This window comes from Myotis daubentonii, chromosome 8, assembly GCF_963259705.1.
Source record: "Myotis daubentonii chromosome 8, mMyoDau2.1, whole genome shotgun sequence".
Lineage (NCBI taxonomy): Eukaryota > Metazoa > Chordata > Mammalia > Chiroptera > Vespertilionidae > Myotis > Myotis daubentonii.
Genome location: NC_081847.1, coordinates 16885829 through 16908009, shown reverse-complemented (window position 1 = coordinate 16908009; position 22181 = coordinate 16885829). Strand labels below are relative to the sequence as shown.

General features: G+C 41.4%; 1 protein-coding gene across 5 annotated transcripts in view; it reads right to left on the bottom strand.

Annotated features, from left to right (window-relative positions):
• RALGAPA2 (Ral GTPase activating protein catalytic subunit alpha 2) overlaps positions 1 to 22181 on the bottom strand; it is a 295521-nt gene that overhangs the window by 163702 nt on the left and 109638 nt on the right. For all 5 annotated transcript variants that reach the window (XM_059705412.1, XM_059705417.1, XM_059705413.1 and 2 more), the window contains 4 exons: positions 18377 to 18514; positions 16243 to 16340; positions 8732 to 8822; positions 7198 to 7371 (listed from right to left, as the gene is read on the bottom strand). In XM_059705412.1, coding sequence (XP_059561395.1) covers positions 7198 to 7371; positions 8732 to 8822; positions 16243 to 16340; positions 18377 to 18514 — 501 coding nt within the window. The remainder of the gene's footprint in view (positions 1 to 7197; positions 7372 to 8731; positions 8823 to 16242; positions 16341 to 18376; positions 18515 to 22181) is intronic.

Below are 22181 nucleotides of genomic sequence, written 5' to 3'. Positions count from 1 at the left end.
CATGCACCAGGCCTCTATCCTATATAGTAAAAGGGTAATATGCCTCCCACCACCGGGATCAGCAGAGCCACAAGGCCTCCCGGAACCGGGATCAGCGTGACAGGGGGCAGCGCCCAAACCCCCTGATCGCCCTGCGGCTCTGTGTGTGACAGGGGGCAGTGCCAAAACCCCCCAATCGGCCCTACCCTGAGCGTGACTGAGGGTGGCATTGCAACCTCTCGATCCGCCCTGCTCTGTGCGTGACAGGGAGCGGCACCCCAACTCCCCAATCAGCCCTGCTCTGAGCCCGACCAGGGGCTGCACCTAGGGATTGGGCCTGCCCTCTGCCACCCGGGAGCAGGCCTAAGCCAGCAGGTCGTTATCTCCCGTGGGGTCCCAGACTGTGAGAGGGCACAGGCCGGGCTGAGGGACTCCTCCTCCCACCCCCCCCCCCGAGTGCACAAATTTTTGTGCACCGGGCCTCTAACATAATAAGACTAGAGGCCCAGTGCACGAATTTGTACACAGGTCGGGTCCGGCCAGCCCACCCTGATTGGACCCCGGGGGAGGGGCTGCGGTTGATTGGCAGGTGGGCCCCACCCCTGATTGGGGGGGCGACTGGGGGTGGGGCTAGTCAGGGGGAGGGACTGTGGGAGGTTGGCTGGCTGACCCTGCCCCCTGGTCAAACTCCTGGTTGAAATCCCGGTTGAGGGCACAATTTACATATTAGCCTTTTATTATATAGGCTGCTGAAAGATTCCAAGACATCTGAATTTCCCACATAAGTATCACATAATCTACTGAAGAGACACAATAAAATGTGCAGATCAAATTCAAGATGGAATTCCTAAACACTACACCTGAAAGACAGGGGGTACAGAGAACAAAAGTCTGATTATGGGCCTCTGGGTTCTCTAAAGAGACTCATCTTCCTAATGTTTAACCTGTAAAGTAAGTGCAATACCAAGGATCTGTCTGTCTAAGAAGGTATACTGATTTAATGAATGCTTATAAATCAACACAAGACCCCATACACAGCATAATATGGCATTTATCTTTCTCATAAAGATGAGAAAAAGATGTCTTTAATCCTCTAAGGTAGTAGTTGTCAACCTTCTGGCCCTTTAAATACAGTTCCTCATGTTGTGACCCAACCATAAAATCATTTTCGTTGCTACTTCATAACTGTAATGTTGCTACTGTTATGAATTGTAATATAAATATCTGATATGCAGGATGGTCTTAGGTGATCCCTGTGAAAGGTTCGTTCGACCACCAAAGGGGTCGCAACCCACAGGTTGAGAACCGCTGCTCTAAGGGTTAAAAAACAGTAAGGGAATTAAATGATTTATAGCGTTTCATCTCCTACCCCCACCCCCCAAATGCAGCCATCCGAAACAGAGATTAGCCCCAGCATTCCAATCACACTGGAGCTTTGCTTGAGTAACACCAAGTGAAAAAGGCCAGGTATCTCATCACCTACACCTCCTTGCTACCTGCCAACTAATATATCCTCAGTTATAAAAGGGCCTCATGTAGAAAATGTTTCAATGCTACTGGGCTCTCTGACAAATGCATACCGCAGTGATAAAATCCTAGGTAACATCCCCATCACATTATCAAAATACGTTGAGTCCTTTAGAAGTATATAAAATCATTGCTCAATATCACTGTGAAAAAATTTTTTTAATGAGTTTAAATGTTTTATCCTAAAATTATTGCATTTGTGGTGTAAGTAACAGAACAGATGCTGACATTTTACATGTAGATGGTTCCTCACTGAAGCAGTGCTTAATTAAAAATGGGGATTTGAGAGATTTCAGAAAATTTCATGCTCACCCTAAAAATGCCAAATATTTAGTTTTATTTTCTTTTTCATTAGCAAGCTAGTATGGTAGCCTAGTACCTTTTAATTTCATTATTACCAAATGCAATAGGGGCATTTAAATTTTTTTTATTAAACTGGAAACTCTTGCAAACAAATACAATATATCATCTTTCTCCAAACATAGCCATGATTTTAACAAAGCAATATAACATTTAAAATGTTGCAAATATGCAAAGGACTTTAGTAATAAAATAAGTCTTGATAATGGGTACTTATGACCAAATGATTTCACATCGCTGCAATTTTATGTAGGTTTGGTAAGAATATTGAAGAAACATAGCAGGAACACTGGAAATAAACTTCCCTTTTGATTTGAAACCTGAAGACACAGATCCAAAAGTTCAATTGAAACACCTTAATTCCGGGACCAGAAAACTCAGATCTGGCCTTTGAAGATTCAAAATGGAGAGGTAGCAGGTTGGCTAGTGCTCTGCTGGCCAGCTCTGCAGCCTGACTCTTCTCTCCTTCCTCTTCTGTTTCCAGGGACATATTGTTCATTTTAAAGATTTCATAAGGTGAGCAAACAATCAGAGCAGATCAAAGCCTGGCGAAAATGCCAAAAATGTGTCTAATGAAAGACAATGCTGACAAACAAACCATTTCTGCAAAAACAGCTTTGGTGGCAGGTAACAGTGAGTGTAATTCACATGCACAGCTATAATTAAAAGCAGAAGTGGTAAAAGGATTTCTATAACACTACTTGGAGGCAAGGCTATGATAAATATACTAAACAAAAAAGATTTTGAAACTGAATCACACTTATTTTTTACTATTAAAAAAGGTTAAAATTTAATTGCTATTTTACCTAAATAAAACAATAGCCTGGACTTAAAGCTTATTTATTCACTGATCCGAGTATTTGCTAATGTTCCTCTCCTGTCATATACAATTCTAGAAGCCAAGAATCAGCAGTGAACACAATGACTCCCCCCACCCCCCAGCTTGTATTCCAGTGAGGGAAGACTACTGACCCCCTCCCCACTAAAGCAAAATGTTGGACACCATTTCTTAAACCTCATCTTAAAACACATTCTTGACCTGACAGGAGCCTGGAAAGGAAAGAGCACCAAAGCTGGCCTTTGCTCTTTAGGGTTACACATCTCATTTAGAAAACCTTCCCTACCCCAAGGTCTTAGGACATGTTTTAGAAGATATTTTCTTGCAAAAGTTTTTAAAACTTATTTTTTATATTTAAGCATTTTATCCATCTGGAATTGACTATGGGCATGTTGTAAGGCAGAGATTCTATTTCCTTTCTTTCCATATGGCTAAATACTTATCCCACAGGCATTTGTTAAATAGTAAATCCTTTCCTTGCTAGATCTGGAATGTGTCACCTCTTCCATAATATCATGATACCATGCCCGTGTGGATTCAGTTATGTACTTTATATTCTATTCTATAGTCTATTTCTCTATCCCTGTGATTAAGACTTTCTTTTTTTCTTTTTTTTTAATATATATTTTATTGAGTTTTTACAGAGAGGAAGGGAGAGAGATAGAGAGCTAGAAACATCGATGAGAGAGAAACATCGATCAGCTGCCTCCTGCACATCTCCCACTGGGGATGTGCCCGCAACCCAGGTACATGCCCCTGACCGGAATCGAACCTGGGACCCCTCAGTCCGCAGGCCGACGCTCTATCCACTGAGCCAAACCGGCTTTGGCTAAAACTTTCTTTAATTGAATCTCATAGCACTTATCACATTATTTGCCACTATCAGGATAAATGTCTTCTGTCCTCTTGGTAAGCCAGTTGTGACTATGATTTATTCACATTTTTATTTCTTATAGCATCAAAATCATATTTCTAGTTTGCAAGCATATTGGCTAAATAGGAGATGAGGCCAGCAGCAACACTGATTCTTTACTATAGTCATAAATATTCCTCAAAATAATTACCTCAACAGAACAAAGCGGATGCAGTACCAATAGATGCTCTGGCATCTGGCACCTCCGGACCAGGAAGGGACTGCCCCTCCCAGGGTTACTAATTCCTAGAGATAGCTAACAACTCAGCAGGAAGGGTTCCTTTCTTGTACAAACTACCAATCCAAAGCTCATACCTCCCATACCTCCTTCACCAGGCTCTTCCACATCAAGCCTATACCCCCCCCACCCTCACCCCCAACCCTAACCACAGACACTTCAGGGCCAGGTACTTGGCAACTGGGGACAGCATCTATGCTCCAGAGTCTGCTGAAATTGTTCCAACTCGCCAATCCTAACTCTGCTTACCCTGTCTTGCCTTGCTTTTCCCATGGGAATGACAATAAAGGCAGTAGCCCAGGTTTGTCCTCTTTCCCACTGTCTCCTAACCAACTCTCGTCTTCTCTGGGTGGCCCACCTGCAGAGCAGGCCATGCCTCCGGTTTCTAGGGACCAGTGAGTATAAACTTCTTCCTTCAGGATAATCATTTCCATGTCTGTAAGCTGCACCATACCTGATTAAAACAAATCCCAGGTACATTTTGAAACAAAGCACAATACATTTAGCCGTTATTTTCAGCCAACATGAAGTGATTTAAATGAGAAAGCAAATATAAAACTAAACGGTTAGCTTGCCAATGATGAGGAATATAAGATTTTAGTTTATTGTTCTAAACATTTGATAATTGGTAGAATTATTCAATGAGAAACAGATATACTCAAATTGTCTGATCACTCTTTTTGCATGCCCTAAAGGTCAGGCTAACATGAGTTTTATTTTGTATATTTATAAAGAAATCCTTCTCTTAAGAACAGAAAGTTAAATTCAGAACTGTGATAATCCTTAAACCTTATCATATTACAGTTTGTCCTTTTCACAGATGACAAGATGAACTATTGAACTGAGTGTACTGATTCTCTATATTAGTATTTCAAAGAACTAAGTATTTGGAGGAATTAATCATGACAGAGAGAGTACATCATATACAATTACCTCACATAAGTTTATTAAATTGAGCTATCCCATGCATACTCTGAAATAGGATCAAAACAAAACTATCCAAAGGACAGACAAAAGAAGTAATCACCCAATTTTCTTTCTTTTCAATAAAAATGATTAAAACTAGTTCTTGCTTAAATAAATTCAACTTATTAAAGATTCAGTCTTGCCTTCAATAATGCCACCATGTGTTCCCCCTGGGTAGTCTGTATATTAGGCCCAAAGAAGCCATTTATTGCATCAATGTATCAATGATTCTCAAGTAGTTTAAAGGGTTTTGCTGTTGTCATTTTAACACCAATGGAGTGGAAGGGAAAAGACAGCACTGTATATGGAGTCAAAACACTTTAAAATCCAGTTCTAACTCTGGCACTTCCTGTCTAGCTAACAAGATTTTCCTGGGACTCAGTAATCCCATCTCTAAAACAGAATTTGTAAGACTTGGCCTGCTTACCATACAGAATCAAAAGGTTATTTGTAAACTGTTAAATTCCATAAGTTTACAGTATTATTATTCAAAATCATCTATATAATAAAGAGCCATGGTCATAACAACCGAAGGCTCGACCAGACTGGAAGTCAGTGCTGGGTTGCCGTGGTGACACAGTATTGAGTGGGGCCGCTATGGGTACCCCGACCCAGCACTGACTGCCTAGGGCAGGGGTCCTCAAACTTTTTAAACAGGGGGCCAGTTCACTGTCCCTCAGACCGTTGGAGGGCCGGACTATAGTTTAAAAAAAAACTAGTCGGCTGCTAAGCAACAGACAGCGGTGGCAAACCGCGGGCCGTAGTTTGAGGACCCCTGGCCTAGGGGGCTATGGATCAGGCTCGGAGAGAGGCCTGCAGAGAGAGAGGCAGGGTCTGATCCATAGCCTCTGTGGCAGCTGTTGATCAGAACTTGCCTCTCTTTCTCTCTCGGCCTGGCCAATAGCCTCACCTCCATTTCTCTCCAGGCCTCCACCTGGGCTGCTAATCAGCCCCGCCTGTCTGATCAGGCCCCAATGATAGGCCCAGAGACGCTAACTGGCATAGAAACTGACCAATCAGAACCAAATCTGGGTGAATGTAAGGAGCCAATGACTGCCTAGAGGTGGAGCTTTTGATGCTGACTGGCATAGAAACTGACCAATCAGAACCAAAATGGTTGGCAGAGGAGGGCAGTTGGGGGTGAGATCTGGCCTGCAGGGGAGGGCAGTTAGGGGCAATCAGACAGGCAGGCAGAGGCAGTTAGGGGCGATCAGGCAGGAAGGCAGAGAGGTTAGGGGCAATCAGGCAGGCAGGCAGAGAGGTTAGGGGCGATCAGGCAGGCAGGTGAGTGGTTATGTATCTTATATATAAAATATTTTATCCAACAACATTTTCCATGTAAATTTTATGAAGTTTTAACATTACTCCATCAGGAATTTACAAAATATCAGGGGTTTTGGTTAAATTTTATGTTATGATTAATAGAAACCAAAGTTTCCTTTGTTAAAAAATACACAACTATTTAAGGTAAAGCTTTAGACTTTTATTTTCACTCATTCATTCCTCCAACAACCCTGTAGTAGGGACTATTATTATTCCTATTTTACAAGAAAAAAGTTGAAGGAGAGCGAAATTAGGTAACTTGCTCAAAGCCACCCAGCAATTCCTTGGCAGAGCCTGGATGCAGACTCAAAAAGTTTGGTTCTGTAGTCAGTGCATGAATCTCAGAAATAAAATCTTGGGGTAAAAGGCGTGAAAAATACAGAGTATAAAATCCTTTTTTAAAAACTTTAAAATAGGATATATTTGATTGTTTGAGGACACAGATATATGTGGTAAAACCATAAAGAAATCAAAGGATCATAAAAAATTTGAGATGGGGTCACAGGAAGATAGGAGAAGGAAGGGACTTAAGGAGACGCTCTGGGAAATCGTACTGGTTTGGATGCTGCTCTGTTTCTTCAGTTGTATACTAGGCTCACTGGTGCTCACTTTATTACTTACATACATGTCACAACTTACCTTGTGTGTATCAAGTATTTTATAGTAAAATTTCAAAAACATATGAATCAATAAGCTAGTCAAAGATTTAAACTTATCTTGATTTAGGGCCCTTATAAAGTAGATAAAATCACTCTTCTGTTTCCAGAGTGAAGCTTGACATGGGTGCCCTCGCCTCTTCCTGTGGTGGCTGTGGCTGTGGGCATGGCATGCATCTTCCCATTACCTGGCCACTGTTTCAGAACCCTCACCATACACATCTCAGAACTCATGGCTGATTATAAACAGGTGGTTGGGGCTGCCACAACCAATTTGGTTAGAAGTGTCACCCTCATCATCACTGTGCTAAAGGATCCCTAAATTTCTTACAACTGGATATTGCGGTTTTTCCCAGCAGTTAGTACTGTTACCTGCTTTTCAAACACGGTTAGTTACCTGTTAAGTTTGAAGCATCGGCGGGACTCAGTTGTAACCAATGGCGGGCATCGGAGTCAGCCACATCTGTGGGAGTGTTCAGGTCTGCATCTTCCTCACAGGTCTGCCATGAGCTCATGGACAACTCGGCCTCATTGTTATAGCCCAGAGCCGTGTCACTGCTGACACTTTCACCTGGCATAATAAAGAACCAAAGTCTGAGATAACTAATAGCCACAATTACCCCCACATAAGTAACTAAACAGCTGACACATGCAGGGCATAGGGGCTCAAAGGGGCTGGTTTGGGGCTCTTGCTCAACCAAACAGAGCTTCTAAGTGCTGAGCATTAACAGTCATTACAAGCTCCACTATGTATCACCCAAATAGCATTCCTTTCAAGGGGCTTCAACTCATATACCATATGCCCAAAAGATGTACATCAAGTCGTTAAGTTTTCTACTGAAACTTATTCAACTACAAAATGGGGGTGGGCGGAAGAAAAGGGGGCGAATTGGTCCATATAAACGCAAGTTTATTCCACTGGCTAGAAAAGTCTAGTGATGCTTTCTATCTTGAGTCTGAGTCTAGACCTCAACCCAGACTGGGTCACCTAGAGCACTGGGGGAGGAGGTGTTCTACTATAAAACATTGTCTCCAATAGAAAGTCTCTCCTCTATATAACAAAAAGTTGTAATCTGTCATAATACGATGATGCTTTTTCAAAGGCTATTAAGCCTAATAGGGCTATTTTGCCTAACACAAAACAGACCTAGACAGTTTACTTCTCCAAGTCTCCTGTCTACCTCATAATAATTTTGTGTGTCCACCCTTTTCGTCTGCTCACTCTTTCAGCTCCTTTTTGTACCTATGCTGACAGTGCCCAGCTTTGCTGCTGCTAATCTGCTATGTTTCCTTCACTTGCAAAGAACTGAAAGTTGCTCCAGTCACTAACCTGACAGGTCTCTTACTTCATTGCCACAGGTCTCTAAGCCAACAGGACCTGAAGGAGGAGCCAAGAGAAGCTCCTGCACACCCCACCAGAACCACCCTGGACCCGAGCTGTCTATCATGCTGCTCTGAAAAGGAGGTGGCCCAAAACCTGCCCTTGGGAAAGCAGAGTATTAGGGCCACATTTTACAGTACATGATAATGTGTCAGGATTCCAATCACGTTTTATTTTTGAAATACTTATACTATTGACTGCAGTGTACTTCTGAAGCATTCTGCTCCAAGCTGGTGGGAACTTTCTAGGGAAGATCACTTTTCCTTCTGGGTCTGTCTGCTCACTTAGCATTAGCTTTGGTTGTGCCTCTCACCTAGGAAAGGGCCCAGGGGTGGAAAGACAGGCCTCTAAGGTTCAGGTAAGTGACTGGAACTGTTCAGGATGTACGTGTGAACTAACTGCCCATCAATCCTGAAATCCCAGGAATAAAATGTTCCCATTTCACAACTATGTCTCTTCAGATGATATTATTCAAGTTTGAAGCACAAAGAAAACAAAATACATCAGCTCTGAATCTGGACGAACACAGACCACACTTCCTGGAACTTACTCTTCTGTCTTTCCCTACATTTTCCTTGCATCTGCTGCAAATCATCTTTTAAATCCAATTCGGCGGAGCTGCTGCTTCTTCGAACTAAGATCTTCAGACAAAAAGAAAAATTGCATTAGTTAAAGGAAAGTTTTGATTTTTATAAGACTGTTAAGTTTCTAGTCCACATTTCTAAAGGAAAAGAAACAAATGATAATAATAGCAACAACAAAATTGAATGCTATTTTCCATTTTGAAGGATGTGTTCACAATTTACTATAATTGAAATATAAATTATTCAAGATCTGAAATTTATGGCTTCTACTTTGTCAACGGACATTCAATTGAACTGATCTACTGAGAAGAAATGGCAAATTATATAGAAATGATTTATTTTGAAGTTCTATTTGTTCCTCTGCTCAAGCACACATATATAGTGAACGCACTTTTCCAGAAGGCCCAAGTTTACCCTCAGATGGTGAGTGTGCTGGCAGGGAAGGCATGGACTCCACCGAGACTTTCCTAAAGGTTACTCAGTGTCTTCCTTATAGCCGTGAAACACCTTCCTGAGCAGCATTCAACACTGGACCGTGTATTACACACAAAGCACTAAAACACTTGGAGGCAACCTGCATCCTCTAAAATTTATGACTTGCATGGAGAGACAAAACATACACAAGTTACACAAAATGATTACAAGATACATAAGGAAAATATACAAATAAACTCTCTCTACAAGGTATGCAGAATAGTGTTACCATAATTGGCTCACAGTTACAGGACAGCTGTTCAAGAAGGCAACTGACATGAAGTGATAGAGAGAAGGCAGGAAGCACTGAGTGGCAATCAACAAGTTGTATGTGCAGGGACAGAACCTGATTACAGCAGGCCAAGCAGGGCAGGCAGGTGGAGAAGAAAAAGATAACAAGAAAATGCATACCACCTTCTAAAAGAGGCAGCTGCAAGTGGGCCTTCAATATCAGGCTTAGGAATTTCAACCCAATACTGTCAAAATGAGCAACTGTATGTTCTAGACCAGGGGTGGACAGACTTTTTGACTCGAGGGCCACAATGGGTTCTTAAACTGGACCGGAGGGCCGGAACAAAAGCATGGATGGAGTGTTTGTGTGAACTAATATAAACTCAAAGTAAACATCATTACATAAAAGGGTACGGTCTTTTTTTTCAATAGTTTTATTTATTTCAAACTGGCCGGATCCTGCCCGCGGGCCGTAGTTTGCCCACGGCTGTTCTAGACAATAGCTTGTTGTGATTAAAAACATAACCAGAAAGAAAAGTTTAGTATCTGTGGGAAGCATTAGTGTTAAGAAGAAAATTATCATGGAACTGGTAGTTCAGGAATGAGCATATAAGGCCTTTGATCGTTAAAAAAAGAAAGGGGGGGGGTGGTAAGGTAAAAAGATAAATAAAAAAACTGCAGAACAGCAGAGGAGTAAAATTAAATCACAAAAGGATATGACTCTAGGGGATCATCAAAACAATGGTGACAAAGGAAGGAAGAAAAGTAGGATGATGAAGAAAAGATGAAGTTTCTCATATTTTAATTTTCATTTTGAGCTGAATATCCAAAGAGAATATCCTATACATAGGCAACGAAAATCCAGGATTGTGAGACAGAGGATAAAGCTGGGAATGAAGAAGTACATTTAAGATCCTCCAGTGTAGAGTGTATTAAAAACCCTGGATTCAATGAACTAAAGAATAAACATTAAACAAACAATTGAGAAGTTAGGACTAAGATGTATAATAAAAAGACAGAATAATTATTAATCCAAGAAACAGGTGAAGGCCATGAATAAAATATTTAGAACAACAGTATATAAAAAAATATTACACAGCCTTAAAGGAAGATGACATATATCTAATGTCATAATGAAAATATACCCAGATATTTCCTGCTTCTGACTGAGAAATGAAATGTCCATAGCTATAGAACTAGATTCTACATAAAAATATGGGTTGTAATTTGGGACTCAAAGGAGGTATATATACCTCCAAATGATCCACATCCTCCTTTCCCAAAGAAAATGGAAACCAGGGCAGTGAAACGGGGCTATCTGGAGGGAAAATCTATTATTACCACTGCCAGTGGCAAAAGAACCAAGGCTCTAGGGCAGTGATGGTGAACCTATGACACGCGTGTCAGAGGTGACACACGAACTCATTTTTTTGGTTGATTTTTCTTTGTTAAATGGCATTTAAATATATAAAATAAATATCAAAAATATCAATCTTTGTTTTACTATGGTTGCAAACATCAAAAAATTTCTATTTGTGACACGGCACCAGAGTTAAGTTAGGGTTTTTCAAAATGCTGACACGCCGAGCTGAAAAGGTTTGCCATCACTGCTCTAGGGTTAAGTACACTCCCTGGTTCCTAGAAGAAACAAATGCAAATGCTGTCCTGGTGAAACTCCATCACCTGAGACACCCAGGTTTTCTGCAGATTAAGATCAGCCGTCTTGAAACTCAAAGATCACCAAACACCACAGGAAATCTATCACCATGCACAAGAATCTCAGAAACAGCAAATATCAGACTCAGACGCCCCCACCCTCCCCCCAAGGATTTCAGATAATCAGATAAAGAATTAAGAATTATAATATGTGAGCAATTTAAAGGAATAAAAGCTGAGGATCACATATTAGAAATTACAGATATACTTGAAAAGGCTAACCTGAACCTTCAGAAGCAAAAGGCATACTTGCTGAACTAAAAAACTTAATGGAAATATACTGTAGTAAAATCAAAGGACAAGGACAAAGACCAAGAAACAACAACTAGGATGAATAGGAGACTTCTCAATAGTAAGAATGAAAGACAAAAGATAGTAGAAAAATAGCTTCCATTAGAAGGGCGATGGCAAGGAGAAAGTGGAGAGCTACAGTAATTAAGAGGTTATAGTACTGTACAGAAAAATAAAGTAACCAGAATTAAGAAATACTAAAATAGCCCTGGCCAGGTGGCTCAGTAGGTTAGAGTGTTATCCTGTACAACAAAAGGTTGCAAGTTCAATTCCTAGTCAGGGCACATACCTAGGTTGCAAGTTCTATCCCCAGTCAGGGTGTGTATGGGAGGCAACTAATCGATGCTTCTCTCTCACATCGATATTTCTCTCTCTCTCTCAAAATTAATAAAAACATATCCTTGGTGAGGATACAAAAACAACACTACCAAAATAAAGCTTCACACATCTGAGAAACAGCATATACGAAAATATATGAGAGGTGGCATTTCAGATCAATATTTTAAAAAATGGATTCAATAAATGGGACCTGAGACAAGTAGTTATCCACTCAGGGTGAGTAGGGGGAGGAATTTGGATCTCTACCTCATGCCCTACATAAAATTAATTTCAGACACAGGAAAGACTTAAATGTGTAGAGAAAAACTAAAACAAAAATATAAGGTAATATTTTCATTCCCATGGATTGGCATTTTAATTTTTTAATAAAACCTAACCATTAAATTGTTTGATAATCAAGAATACTGAAATTAAGAATTTCTGTTCATCAAAAGTCACCATAGAGAAAGCAAAATATAAGTTGCAAGAGAACGCATTATTTTAATTGTAACTTTGTGAATATCTTTTACTTAGAGGTTTATTGCTATTTTTGTGTTTTATGAAATTTTTGTCACCAAGTAAGGCAGGATTACATTTTCTTCCAGATTGAGTTGATGTTGGGTATTCTTGGTTATCAAAATACTCATAGCTTTGGGACTTTGAAATGGTAAATATTCATGATGTGTGAGAAAGCATGATACATAACTGTTGTGTAGATACACAGGACTTAGAAGGACACGTTAGACTGTAAACTGCTTGTGATTATGGATGGCTTTGTTCTTTGCTTGTGTTTTTCAGTTTCCTATATATGCACATGTTAACTTTAAAAAAATAAATGTTACTTTAAAAGCCTATAAATAAATAAATACACATATATATACAAATGCATATATATATATATGTATATATATATATATTTATGATGCACCTTGAAAGAAGACATTTGCCAGAAATAACCAAAAAAGGATCAGTATTCAGACTATATAAAGAATTAGGACAAACTAAAGAGAAAAAGACAAGTCAATAGGAACATGGTAAGGATATCACAGATGACACACACATGATCAATGAACATATAAAAAGGTTTCAAATTTATTAGTAATCTGAAAAATTCAAAAGTAAGATCCCATTTTCACACTTGAGTCAAAAATTTTAAATCTGACAAAGCAAGTGTAGACAAGAATGTGGATGAATGGCAATTCTTTACACAGTGCTGGCAGAAATATATGTGGTGCAACCACTTTGGAAAACACATTATCTTGTAAAAAAAGAACATTATTCTACTCTATGACCCATGATATCTACTCCTAGAAAGCCACCATAGAGGAAAACTTAAACATGTAGATCTTAAAACACATATAAGAATATGTATAACTGCATCCTTCATTTAAAAAAATTGAAATAATCTAAATGTCCACCAACAAGAGAATAGAAATAAATTGTGGTTTATTCACAGTAAAATATCATACAGCAGAGAAAACTTAATAAACTATAGCTACATGTCACAATGTGGATGAATCTTAGAAATACGTAACTGAGCCCGGCTGTCATGGCTCAGTGGTTGACTGTCGACCTATGAACAAGGAGGTCAGGATGGATTTCTGGTCAGGGCACATGCCAGGGTTGCAGGCTTGATCCCCAGTATAGGGTGTGCCGGAGGCAGCCAATCAATGATTCTTTCTCATCATTGATGTTTCTACCTCTCTCCTTCTCCCATTTAAATAAAGAAATACATAATTGAGTAAATAAATCAATAATATCAGTTTTATAATGTTTAAAAATAAGAAAAACTAAAGTGTGTGTGTGCGCGCGCACGCGCACACAAATATATATGTACTAGAGGCCCGGTGCACGAAATTCGTGCACTGGGGGTGGGGGAGGGTATGTCCCTCAACCCAGCCTGCACCCTCTCCAATCTGGGACCCCTCGGGGGATGTCTGACTGATGGTGGGATCAGGCCTAAACCGGCAGTCAGACATCTCTCTCACAATCCGGGACTTCTGGCTCCTAACCACTCACCTGCCTGCCAGCCTGATGACCCCCTAACCACTCCCCTGCAAGCCTGATTAACACTGCTGGCCCGATTGCTCCCAACTGCCCTCCCCTGCCAGCCTGATCTTGCCCCCAACTGCCCTCTCCTGCCAGCCTGATCTCACCCCCAATTGCCCTCTGCTGCCGGCCTGATCTCGCCCCCAACTGCCATCCCCTGTTGGCCTGATGGCCCCCAGCTGCCCTCCCCTGCCGGCCTGGTCACCCCCAACTGCCCTCCCCTGCCAGCCCAATCGCCCCAAACTGCTGTCCCTTGCAAGCCTGGTCCCTCCCAACTGCCCTCCCCTGCCAGCCTAATCTCACCCTCAACTGCCCTCCCCTGCTGGCCTGATCTTGCCCCCAATTGCCCTCCCCTACTGGCCTAGTCCCCCCCAACTGCCCTCCGCTACAAGCCTGGTCTCCCCTCAACTGCGCTCCCCCGCCAGCCTGATCTCACCCCCAATGGCCCTCCCCTGCCGCCTGATCTCGCCCCCAACTGTTCTCCCCTGCCAGCCTGATCGCCCCCAACTGCCCTCCTCTGCCAGCCTGATCTCACCCCCAACTGCCCTGCCCTGCAGGCCTGATCTTGCCTCCAACTGCCCTCCTCTGCCAGCCAATTTGGTTCTGATTGGTCAGTTTCTATGCCAGTCAGCGTCAAAAGCTCTGCCTCCTAGGCAGCCATTGGCTCCTCACAGTTGACCCAGATTTGGTTCTGACTGGTCGGTTTCTATGCCAGTCAGCACCTCTGGGCCTATCAACAGGGCCTGATCAGAAAGGTGTGGCTGATCAGCAGCCCCGGTGGAGGCCTGGAGAGAAATGGAGGTGTGGCTGCTGACCAGGCCTGGAGCTAAAGAAAGAGGCTACTGCTGATCAACAGCTGCCACAGAGGCTACGGACCCTGCTTCTCTCTTTATACCTCTCTCTGGGCCTGATTCGCACCCCCCTCAGCAGTCAGTGTTGGGTCACTGTGCCTGCAACCATAGCAGTCAGGACTGACTGCAGGACTGACTTCCAGTTGACGGAGCCTCTTGGTCGCTGCAGATGTGACGGACCCAGGGTTTTTACATATTAGGACTAGAGACCCAGTGCATGGATTTGTGCACCGCTGGGGTCCCTTTGCCTGGCCTGCAGGGATCGGGCCAAAACCAGCAGCGCAGCAGCCCCCGAGGGGTCCCAGAGTGTGAGAGGGCACTCTGCAAAGTTGCTGTCACTCGGCAGGTCCTGTGTTGAGCATCTGCCCCCTGGTGGTCAGTGTGAGTCATAGCTACTGGCCAGTTGGCCAGTCGGCCAGTTAGCCGGTTGCTTAGGCTTTTATATACATAGATAGTATATGGGGAGAGGGAGAGGGGCAGAGAGAGAGAGAGAGCGCGCACGTGCGCAAAGCAAGGGTATGATAAACACAAAGCTAAGAAAATGCTGCTCTCTGAGGGGACAAGGAAGGAATTTACATGCCAAAGCAGTGCCACTGGAAATGTTCTAGACCTGTGGTCGGCAAACCGCGGCTCCCGAGCCACATGCAGTTCTTTGGCCCCTTGAGTGTGGCTCTTCCACAAAATACCACGTGGGGGCGCGCACGTACAGTGCGATTGAAACTTCGTGGCCCATGCAAAGAAGTCGGTATTTTGTGGAAGAGCCGGTATTTTGTGGAAGAGCCACAGTCAAGTGGCCAAAGAGCAGCATGAGGCTCATGAGCCGCGGTTTGCCAACCACTGTTCTAGACTTTAAGCTGAGTGGTTGTTCTGTAGATGTTTATGTGATTATTGAAATATACACATATACATACAGAATACAGATATATAAGCTTATATATAAAGACAAAAGACACTTTACACTGGTTATCTTCTAAGCAAGCAAGAGGTTTTCTGTTTTTATTTTGTACCCTTCTCTGATGTGTGAATTTCCTATGAATATACCACATTTTTAAAAAATGAATAAACAGGAGTTATCTGCATAAATGAGTAATAGGCTACTTTTCAATTTTTTTCTTTATACTTTATATTTGTTTTTTAAAAATGCTTTTACATATTCTTAAGAAAAGAAACCATATCAGCTCTTTGCAAAAAATGACTTATCTAACAACTCATGCCAGGTGGAGGCTGCTACCTAAAATGATGTCAAGAACAATGAATCTGAATGTATGTCTGAAAAGCAAGGATATCTGATTAAAAATACAGAGTGCCAGATAAACACCAGCTGGTGAATTCCGCTTCATGTTGTTTTCTATTTTTGTGATGTGACTATAATTTTATACAGAAAGTAAGACTTTAAAAGAATTTGAAGTTGTATGGGCTTATGACTTGTTTAAACGGAAAACTTTTTTAAAAAAAGAAAACTATCCCTGCCATTAATAAATTAATTTATTGTTCCAATAATTTGCATGTTTATCTCTAATGACAAATTTGGTTGAAAAATATCTTACTGTTATTCCTTCATATTCTTTCTTCACATGTCCTTTATTCTCTTGAATAGGCTTCGGCTCAGAAGAACTCAAATTCTGTACATTTTCTATCTTTTGACCTAGAGATTTGGTGGGGAAAAAAAAAATCAAGAGAAGGAATATTTCAGACAGTAAAACCAGTAAAATATTTTTATATCTAAGCAATTATTAAGTTTGGATATTCTAAAATACGTAAAAAGGAGGCGTAGGTATGGCAAACTGGTAGCCTATGGGTCAAGTCCACAGAGAACTTTTAAAAGAAGGGGCTGAATGCCACTCACTGTGGCCCATTAGGATAGCACAGGCAAAGGCGAGGAGACCCATTCTGGCTTTGGGGAGGAGATCTCAGAGAAAAGCTGCCTGAGTTAGCTAGGTGAGCTGACAGGAAGAAGAAACCAGGAAGGTGGCTGGTACTTCTCGAGAATAAAGACTGGTGAGAGAAAGAACAAATACCCAGAATCAGTCACTAAAAAAAGACTATCACCACAATACCTGCAAACATTACAAAGATCAGAAGAGGATTTTATTTGTAATCTGGGACCAATAAATTCGAAGAAAAAAAAATGCATGAGTTGATCAAATTCCTAGAAAAAAAAACTTATCAAAATCAAAAAAGGAAAGGGAAATCTGAATAGTCTTAAAATGATTTTAAAATGTGAATGGTATTGCCGTAGCCGGTTTGGCTCAGTGGGTAGAGTGTTGGCCTGCAGACTGAAAGGTCCCAGGTTCGATTCCGGTCAAGGGCATGTACCTTGGTTGCAGGCACACCTCCTGTAGGTGTGTAGGAGGTGTGCAGGAGGCAGCCGATCGATGTTTCTCTCTCATCGATATTTCTAACTCTCTATCTCTCTCCCTTCCTTTCTGTAAAAAATCAATAAAATATATTTTAAAAACTGTGAATGGTATTTTAAAACCTTCCTACAGAAAACTCCAGGCAATGGTAGGTTCTACCAAAATATATAAATGGGTGGTTGCAGGGGGGGGGGGGGGGGGAATCACAACAATCTTACACAAACCTTTCAAAGAATAGAAAATCTTCAGATAATATATTTTTCAAATTATTTTTCTGTGTGTTTTATTTCAAGAGGTTTTAACCATTTGTACACTATGATGCAAGCAGCGGACCTTTTATCATTAAATTCAAAATATCGTGGCAGTTAACTGGTTAAGAGGCAATACTTCCCTACTACCTGATGAGGTTAGCATGATCCTGACATTAAGAACTGTGGGATAACTTGTAGACAAATAAGTTGGTTTATTTCTTAATATAACTCATGAAATTAATGATAAATGATAAATAAGTTCACTGATACCAGATACAATCTACACATGCTCTTTCACTGTAAACTCCATACATTATTTATTGTTTACAGGTCTAACCATCTGCCTCTTTGCTTTCCACACCCTGTTGTTGCTGAAAGTTGTTGGAGAAACTGTGTAAATTAATGCTATTACGAGTTATTTTCAACATCAGTAAAGTCTAAAAGCTGATAATAAAATTTTTCACGGGTCTGGGCAGCTTTCCATTCTGTCAACTTCTATGGCCTCCTCATGGCCTTTCCCACATCTGCCCAATCCTGCCCTGCCTTCTACCTAACTTGCTGCTCTCCCTGACCTTGGAGGGTAACCTTCTTGGCTTCATGCCTACTCAAGCCACTCTGGACATCTTTCTAGTTCTCAAACGTGCCACACTGGGAAAACACTGGACATATATAAATATAACTTAGATAAATATATTAAAATAGATAGTGAAGTTTCATTGGTGTGGCTCACTGGTTGAACACTGACCTATGAACCAGGAGGCCAACCTTCAATTCCCGGTCAGGGCGTATGCCCGAGTTGCAGGCTTGATGCCCAGTATGGAGTGTGCAAGAGGCAGCAGATCGTTGTTGCTTCTATCTTTCTCTCCCTCTTCCTAACTCTCTGAATCAATAAAAATATATTTTAGAAATAAATAAATAGTGAAAATATTTTAATGCCAGAAATCACTGCCTTACAATAAAACTTAAAAAGTAAATTCCCTTGCAATAAAGTTAGAATAAATGTAGAAAGCACTGCGCCATGCAGCTCCTGCCCAGCCAGACTACAATTCTGTGCCAGGGACTGAAGCCCGTACCCGGGGCAGGCTCAGCGCGCAGCGGCTCGGTGACGTCAGGCGTGCTGCTGCTCCGCAGGAACCGCGGCTGCTGCTCCGCCACCAGGTGGCCAGCCTCGACTGCAGGTGCGTTTTCTGACTGCTGGCATTCTTCCATTTCTGTGGGTATTAACACAGAACACATAGAGATGTATTTAAAAAAAAATTTTAAGTAAGTTCACCACTTAAAACAACTGGTATAGATACACTTTTTTCCCCACAAAAATTGTGCAGTAAGGTAATGTGCATTTACATCATAAAGTTTCCTATACTTGCTAACACTAATATTCTACTCTAAGAATAGATTTTCCTTTTAAGTTCTAATAGCATTTTATTTTTTAATCTAAGTGAAGTGGGGGGAGGAAAACACAGAAATGGTTGAGAACTGCAAAAGTTATTTGGAATTAAGGGATGGGCATGCTGCGGAAAGAGATCCAGGAGGTACACGGAATGGGTTTACTTTTGAGGGGTGTAAAAATCAGTGTGCATGCACGCACACACACTCTAGAGGAAGATAAAAGGAAACATGGGGATTCCAACTCTGTTATTTTTTTTAATGGATAAATACACAACTGTCCAAAATAAAATGATAATTATTTAATAGCTTATATCACCACATGTAAAGTTGAAATAATAAACAAAGTACAAAAATGATCCGCTGGTCTTTTTAGAGACTCAATACGTATATAACACAAGGTAGAAAACCACAGATGAGTACTGCCTGCCTGATAATCTCATCTAGCATTAGTACAAATGACACTGCTGTAGAGAATGAGTGCCCTCCTAGCTCATTCTAAACTGTAACAGTTCACTTTAATCTCCAGAGACAACCCAAAGCCCTGGAAGATCACACCACCTTCTCTCTCTAGAACTACAGCTTTGATGTAGCAACATCTTTTGCCTTGGTTGTTATAATAATCTCCTAACTGGTCACTTTCACCCTTTTCTTACCACCCTCATATCTATCCTCTATGTGGCCCTAGAGAGGCCCCTTTAAAACAAAGATCTGAAGTCCTCCAGCATTGTGCAGTCAAGCCCTGCTCCTCACAGTGAATACAGGGCTCTCCTTAATCGCACCCCACAGACTGACCCCGCACAAGGGGCTCTTACGCTCCCGTTAGTCTCCAGCAACCCTAGCCCACTTGGCACCTGCTGTCTGCCTCCCGCTGCTTACTCCTCCATGTTAATTTCACACCTGTTCCCTCCTCCCCCTCCCATACTGCCTGGGCACCCCCACTACGGGACTTCACCATGTGGTTCTGCGTGTAAACCTCACCGTGCCATCCCTCACCAGACTGCACGCTTACTCACATACTAGTAGTCATGAAACTTTCCGTCCACATAACTATAACAGCATCTTTTCCAAAAGTTTAATTAGCTAAAGTTTCACTCCTTCTAATAAGCAACTGATCAAAATTCAGCCTGTGTCATGTTACCTGGCAGTGTCACCCAAGTCCTTACCCAAAACAAGACTCACTGTCAATGTGCCAGCGTTTGTATAACCCTTTAATCTGAGCCATGAACCAAAGTTCTGGTTCACCCCAACCAAGGAGTTGTATGTAGGAAGTTTCTACATGTGAGACAGGATTTCAGCAAAAGAGTGCTACTTTACTTATGCTATCCAAATAAAAATTCCATTTAAAGTACACTGATACAAGTTACCAGACCTCACACCTATGAAATTTGTGTGATCCTTTACTTATAATTCAGGGTACTGGGCCACAGTCTAAGTTCAGACACTGAAAGGAAGCTAAACTGAGGGTAAAAACAAAGAAAAGACAAGTATAGGAGCAGACAAACCCATTAAAGCTTTGTCTTTCCAGGATGTCTCTGCTTTTCTCTGGAACACCCCAGAACTGTTCACTGCCCTCAGAAAAACACAAGACCCATGTACCTATCTGTGATCTACCCACACCCCCGGCCCCCCAAGCATGGACTAGTCCTTTTCACGGGTCTATTTCCAGCCTCTGCAGCATCAGGCAACAGACGCCAGATAGCTCCATGCAACCAGCCCCTTCTGGCTCTCTTCTTGCACTGTTTATTCTGATTATGCAAGACTCTGAAACCTTCTGGGAAGAGTTTATATTTGTTAATGAATCTACTTGTTAATCCAATATCAGTAGAGGGAGCCCAAGAGCTGCGTAATGCTCTAAAAAAACAAGTGGATGATTCCTGTTTTTATGGGTAGTAGGAATAGTGGGTTTTATTCACTTAAATTTGATGCCAGAAACTAGTAGATGTTGGTTTCTGGACAATGAGCAGACAAGTAAGAGCTGGGCCAAAACTGGCAGCTTCTTTTTAAAGATAAAGAACATTGCCATCTGGTGGGATGTAATACAGCCACGGCACCGTGGCTTCCAAATTCAAGTGTTCCCACTGGTCCACAACACAACAGACGGATGAAGAGCTTGCCATTACCAGCTGGTCTGCCTTCCCAACAGTCAGGCCTGATGCAACCTTAAGACTTTATTTTTATAAAACTGTTGGTAGGGGCTTCTCAGATGGAGAAAGTCCAAGCCTGTAGAAATCACCAGAAGTGGTGAGTGTGGGAGCATCCAGGATGCGGATGGGGAGGAAGGGGAGAATAACTATGTCAAACATGCTGTTGGGCTATTGTTACCCTAAGCTATTCCTGCAGCTGACTGTTAAGGGATACAGTGTGAAAAAAAAAATTGAAATTCTACCTACCCAATTTGTAAGCATACATTTTTTGGCTTTTCTCACAGTTTGTACTAAGTATATAATCAATATATGTTTTGTATAAATGAATAAATCAACACCAAAAACACTTTCTTGATGCATTTCTTAAAAAACAAAACAACAAAAATCTAAACAGGTCTTGAGCTCCCTCTACTGGCCTTTTATTTTTAAAAAAGAGCAACTCCCATCAGTATCAGTTGTAGCAATTACTCTTTCATAATATATTTAAAACCATTTTAATGCTGAAAATATCAAGATGAATTATCCTAGCCTGGCCAGCATGGCTCAGTGGCTGAGCATCGACTCATGAACCAGGAGGTCAAGGTTCGATTCCCGGTCAGAGTATATACCCAGGTTGTGGGCTCCATCCCCGTCGGGGCGTGTAGGAGGCAGCCAACCGATGATTCCCTCTTATAATTGATGTTTCTATCTCTCTCTCTACCTCTCCCTTCCTCTCTGAAATCAATAAAAAAATCTTTAAAAAAAATAATTATCCTATATTCAAAATAGAAAAAAAATCTATAATTATAAATTTTGGGAATTCTAATGCATTCTGTTTTGAATATAACACAATTTCTGTTTGAATCAGTTCTAAGAACTAAATTCTACCTCAAATTCTCCATATTATTCATTTCCTCTCAAGCATAACTAATCCAATAGCCCTAATTTTAAACGCACTTTCTAGCTTCTTGAGAGTATGTTACACAATACCATTGCTTTCTAAAGTTCCACTCAAAACACCAGAAAACTGATCAAATAAGGATTACTTAATTTCGTTTTTCCCACTGAGAAAAGAATCAGCATGATTAAATTAAATTAAGTGTGTAAGCTCTTCAGAAACTTCTATTTATTCCAGACATCTGACCACTTTTCAAAGAATGAGTGAGACTTATTCTCCAATAACCAAAATTCTGGATTTCATAAGCAAAATTTACATTAATTTCCTATCTTTTAAAGCACTGCGCACAATACCAGATGCCAACCTGCCCCTGTAAAACCACAGAGATGTAAACCAACTCAGCACTTTGATGTTTCTCCAAGGCTCAAAGGTGAGTCAGCCCACCCCTGACAATAGCACTTCCTGACC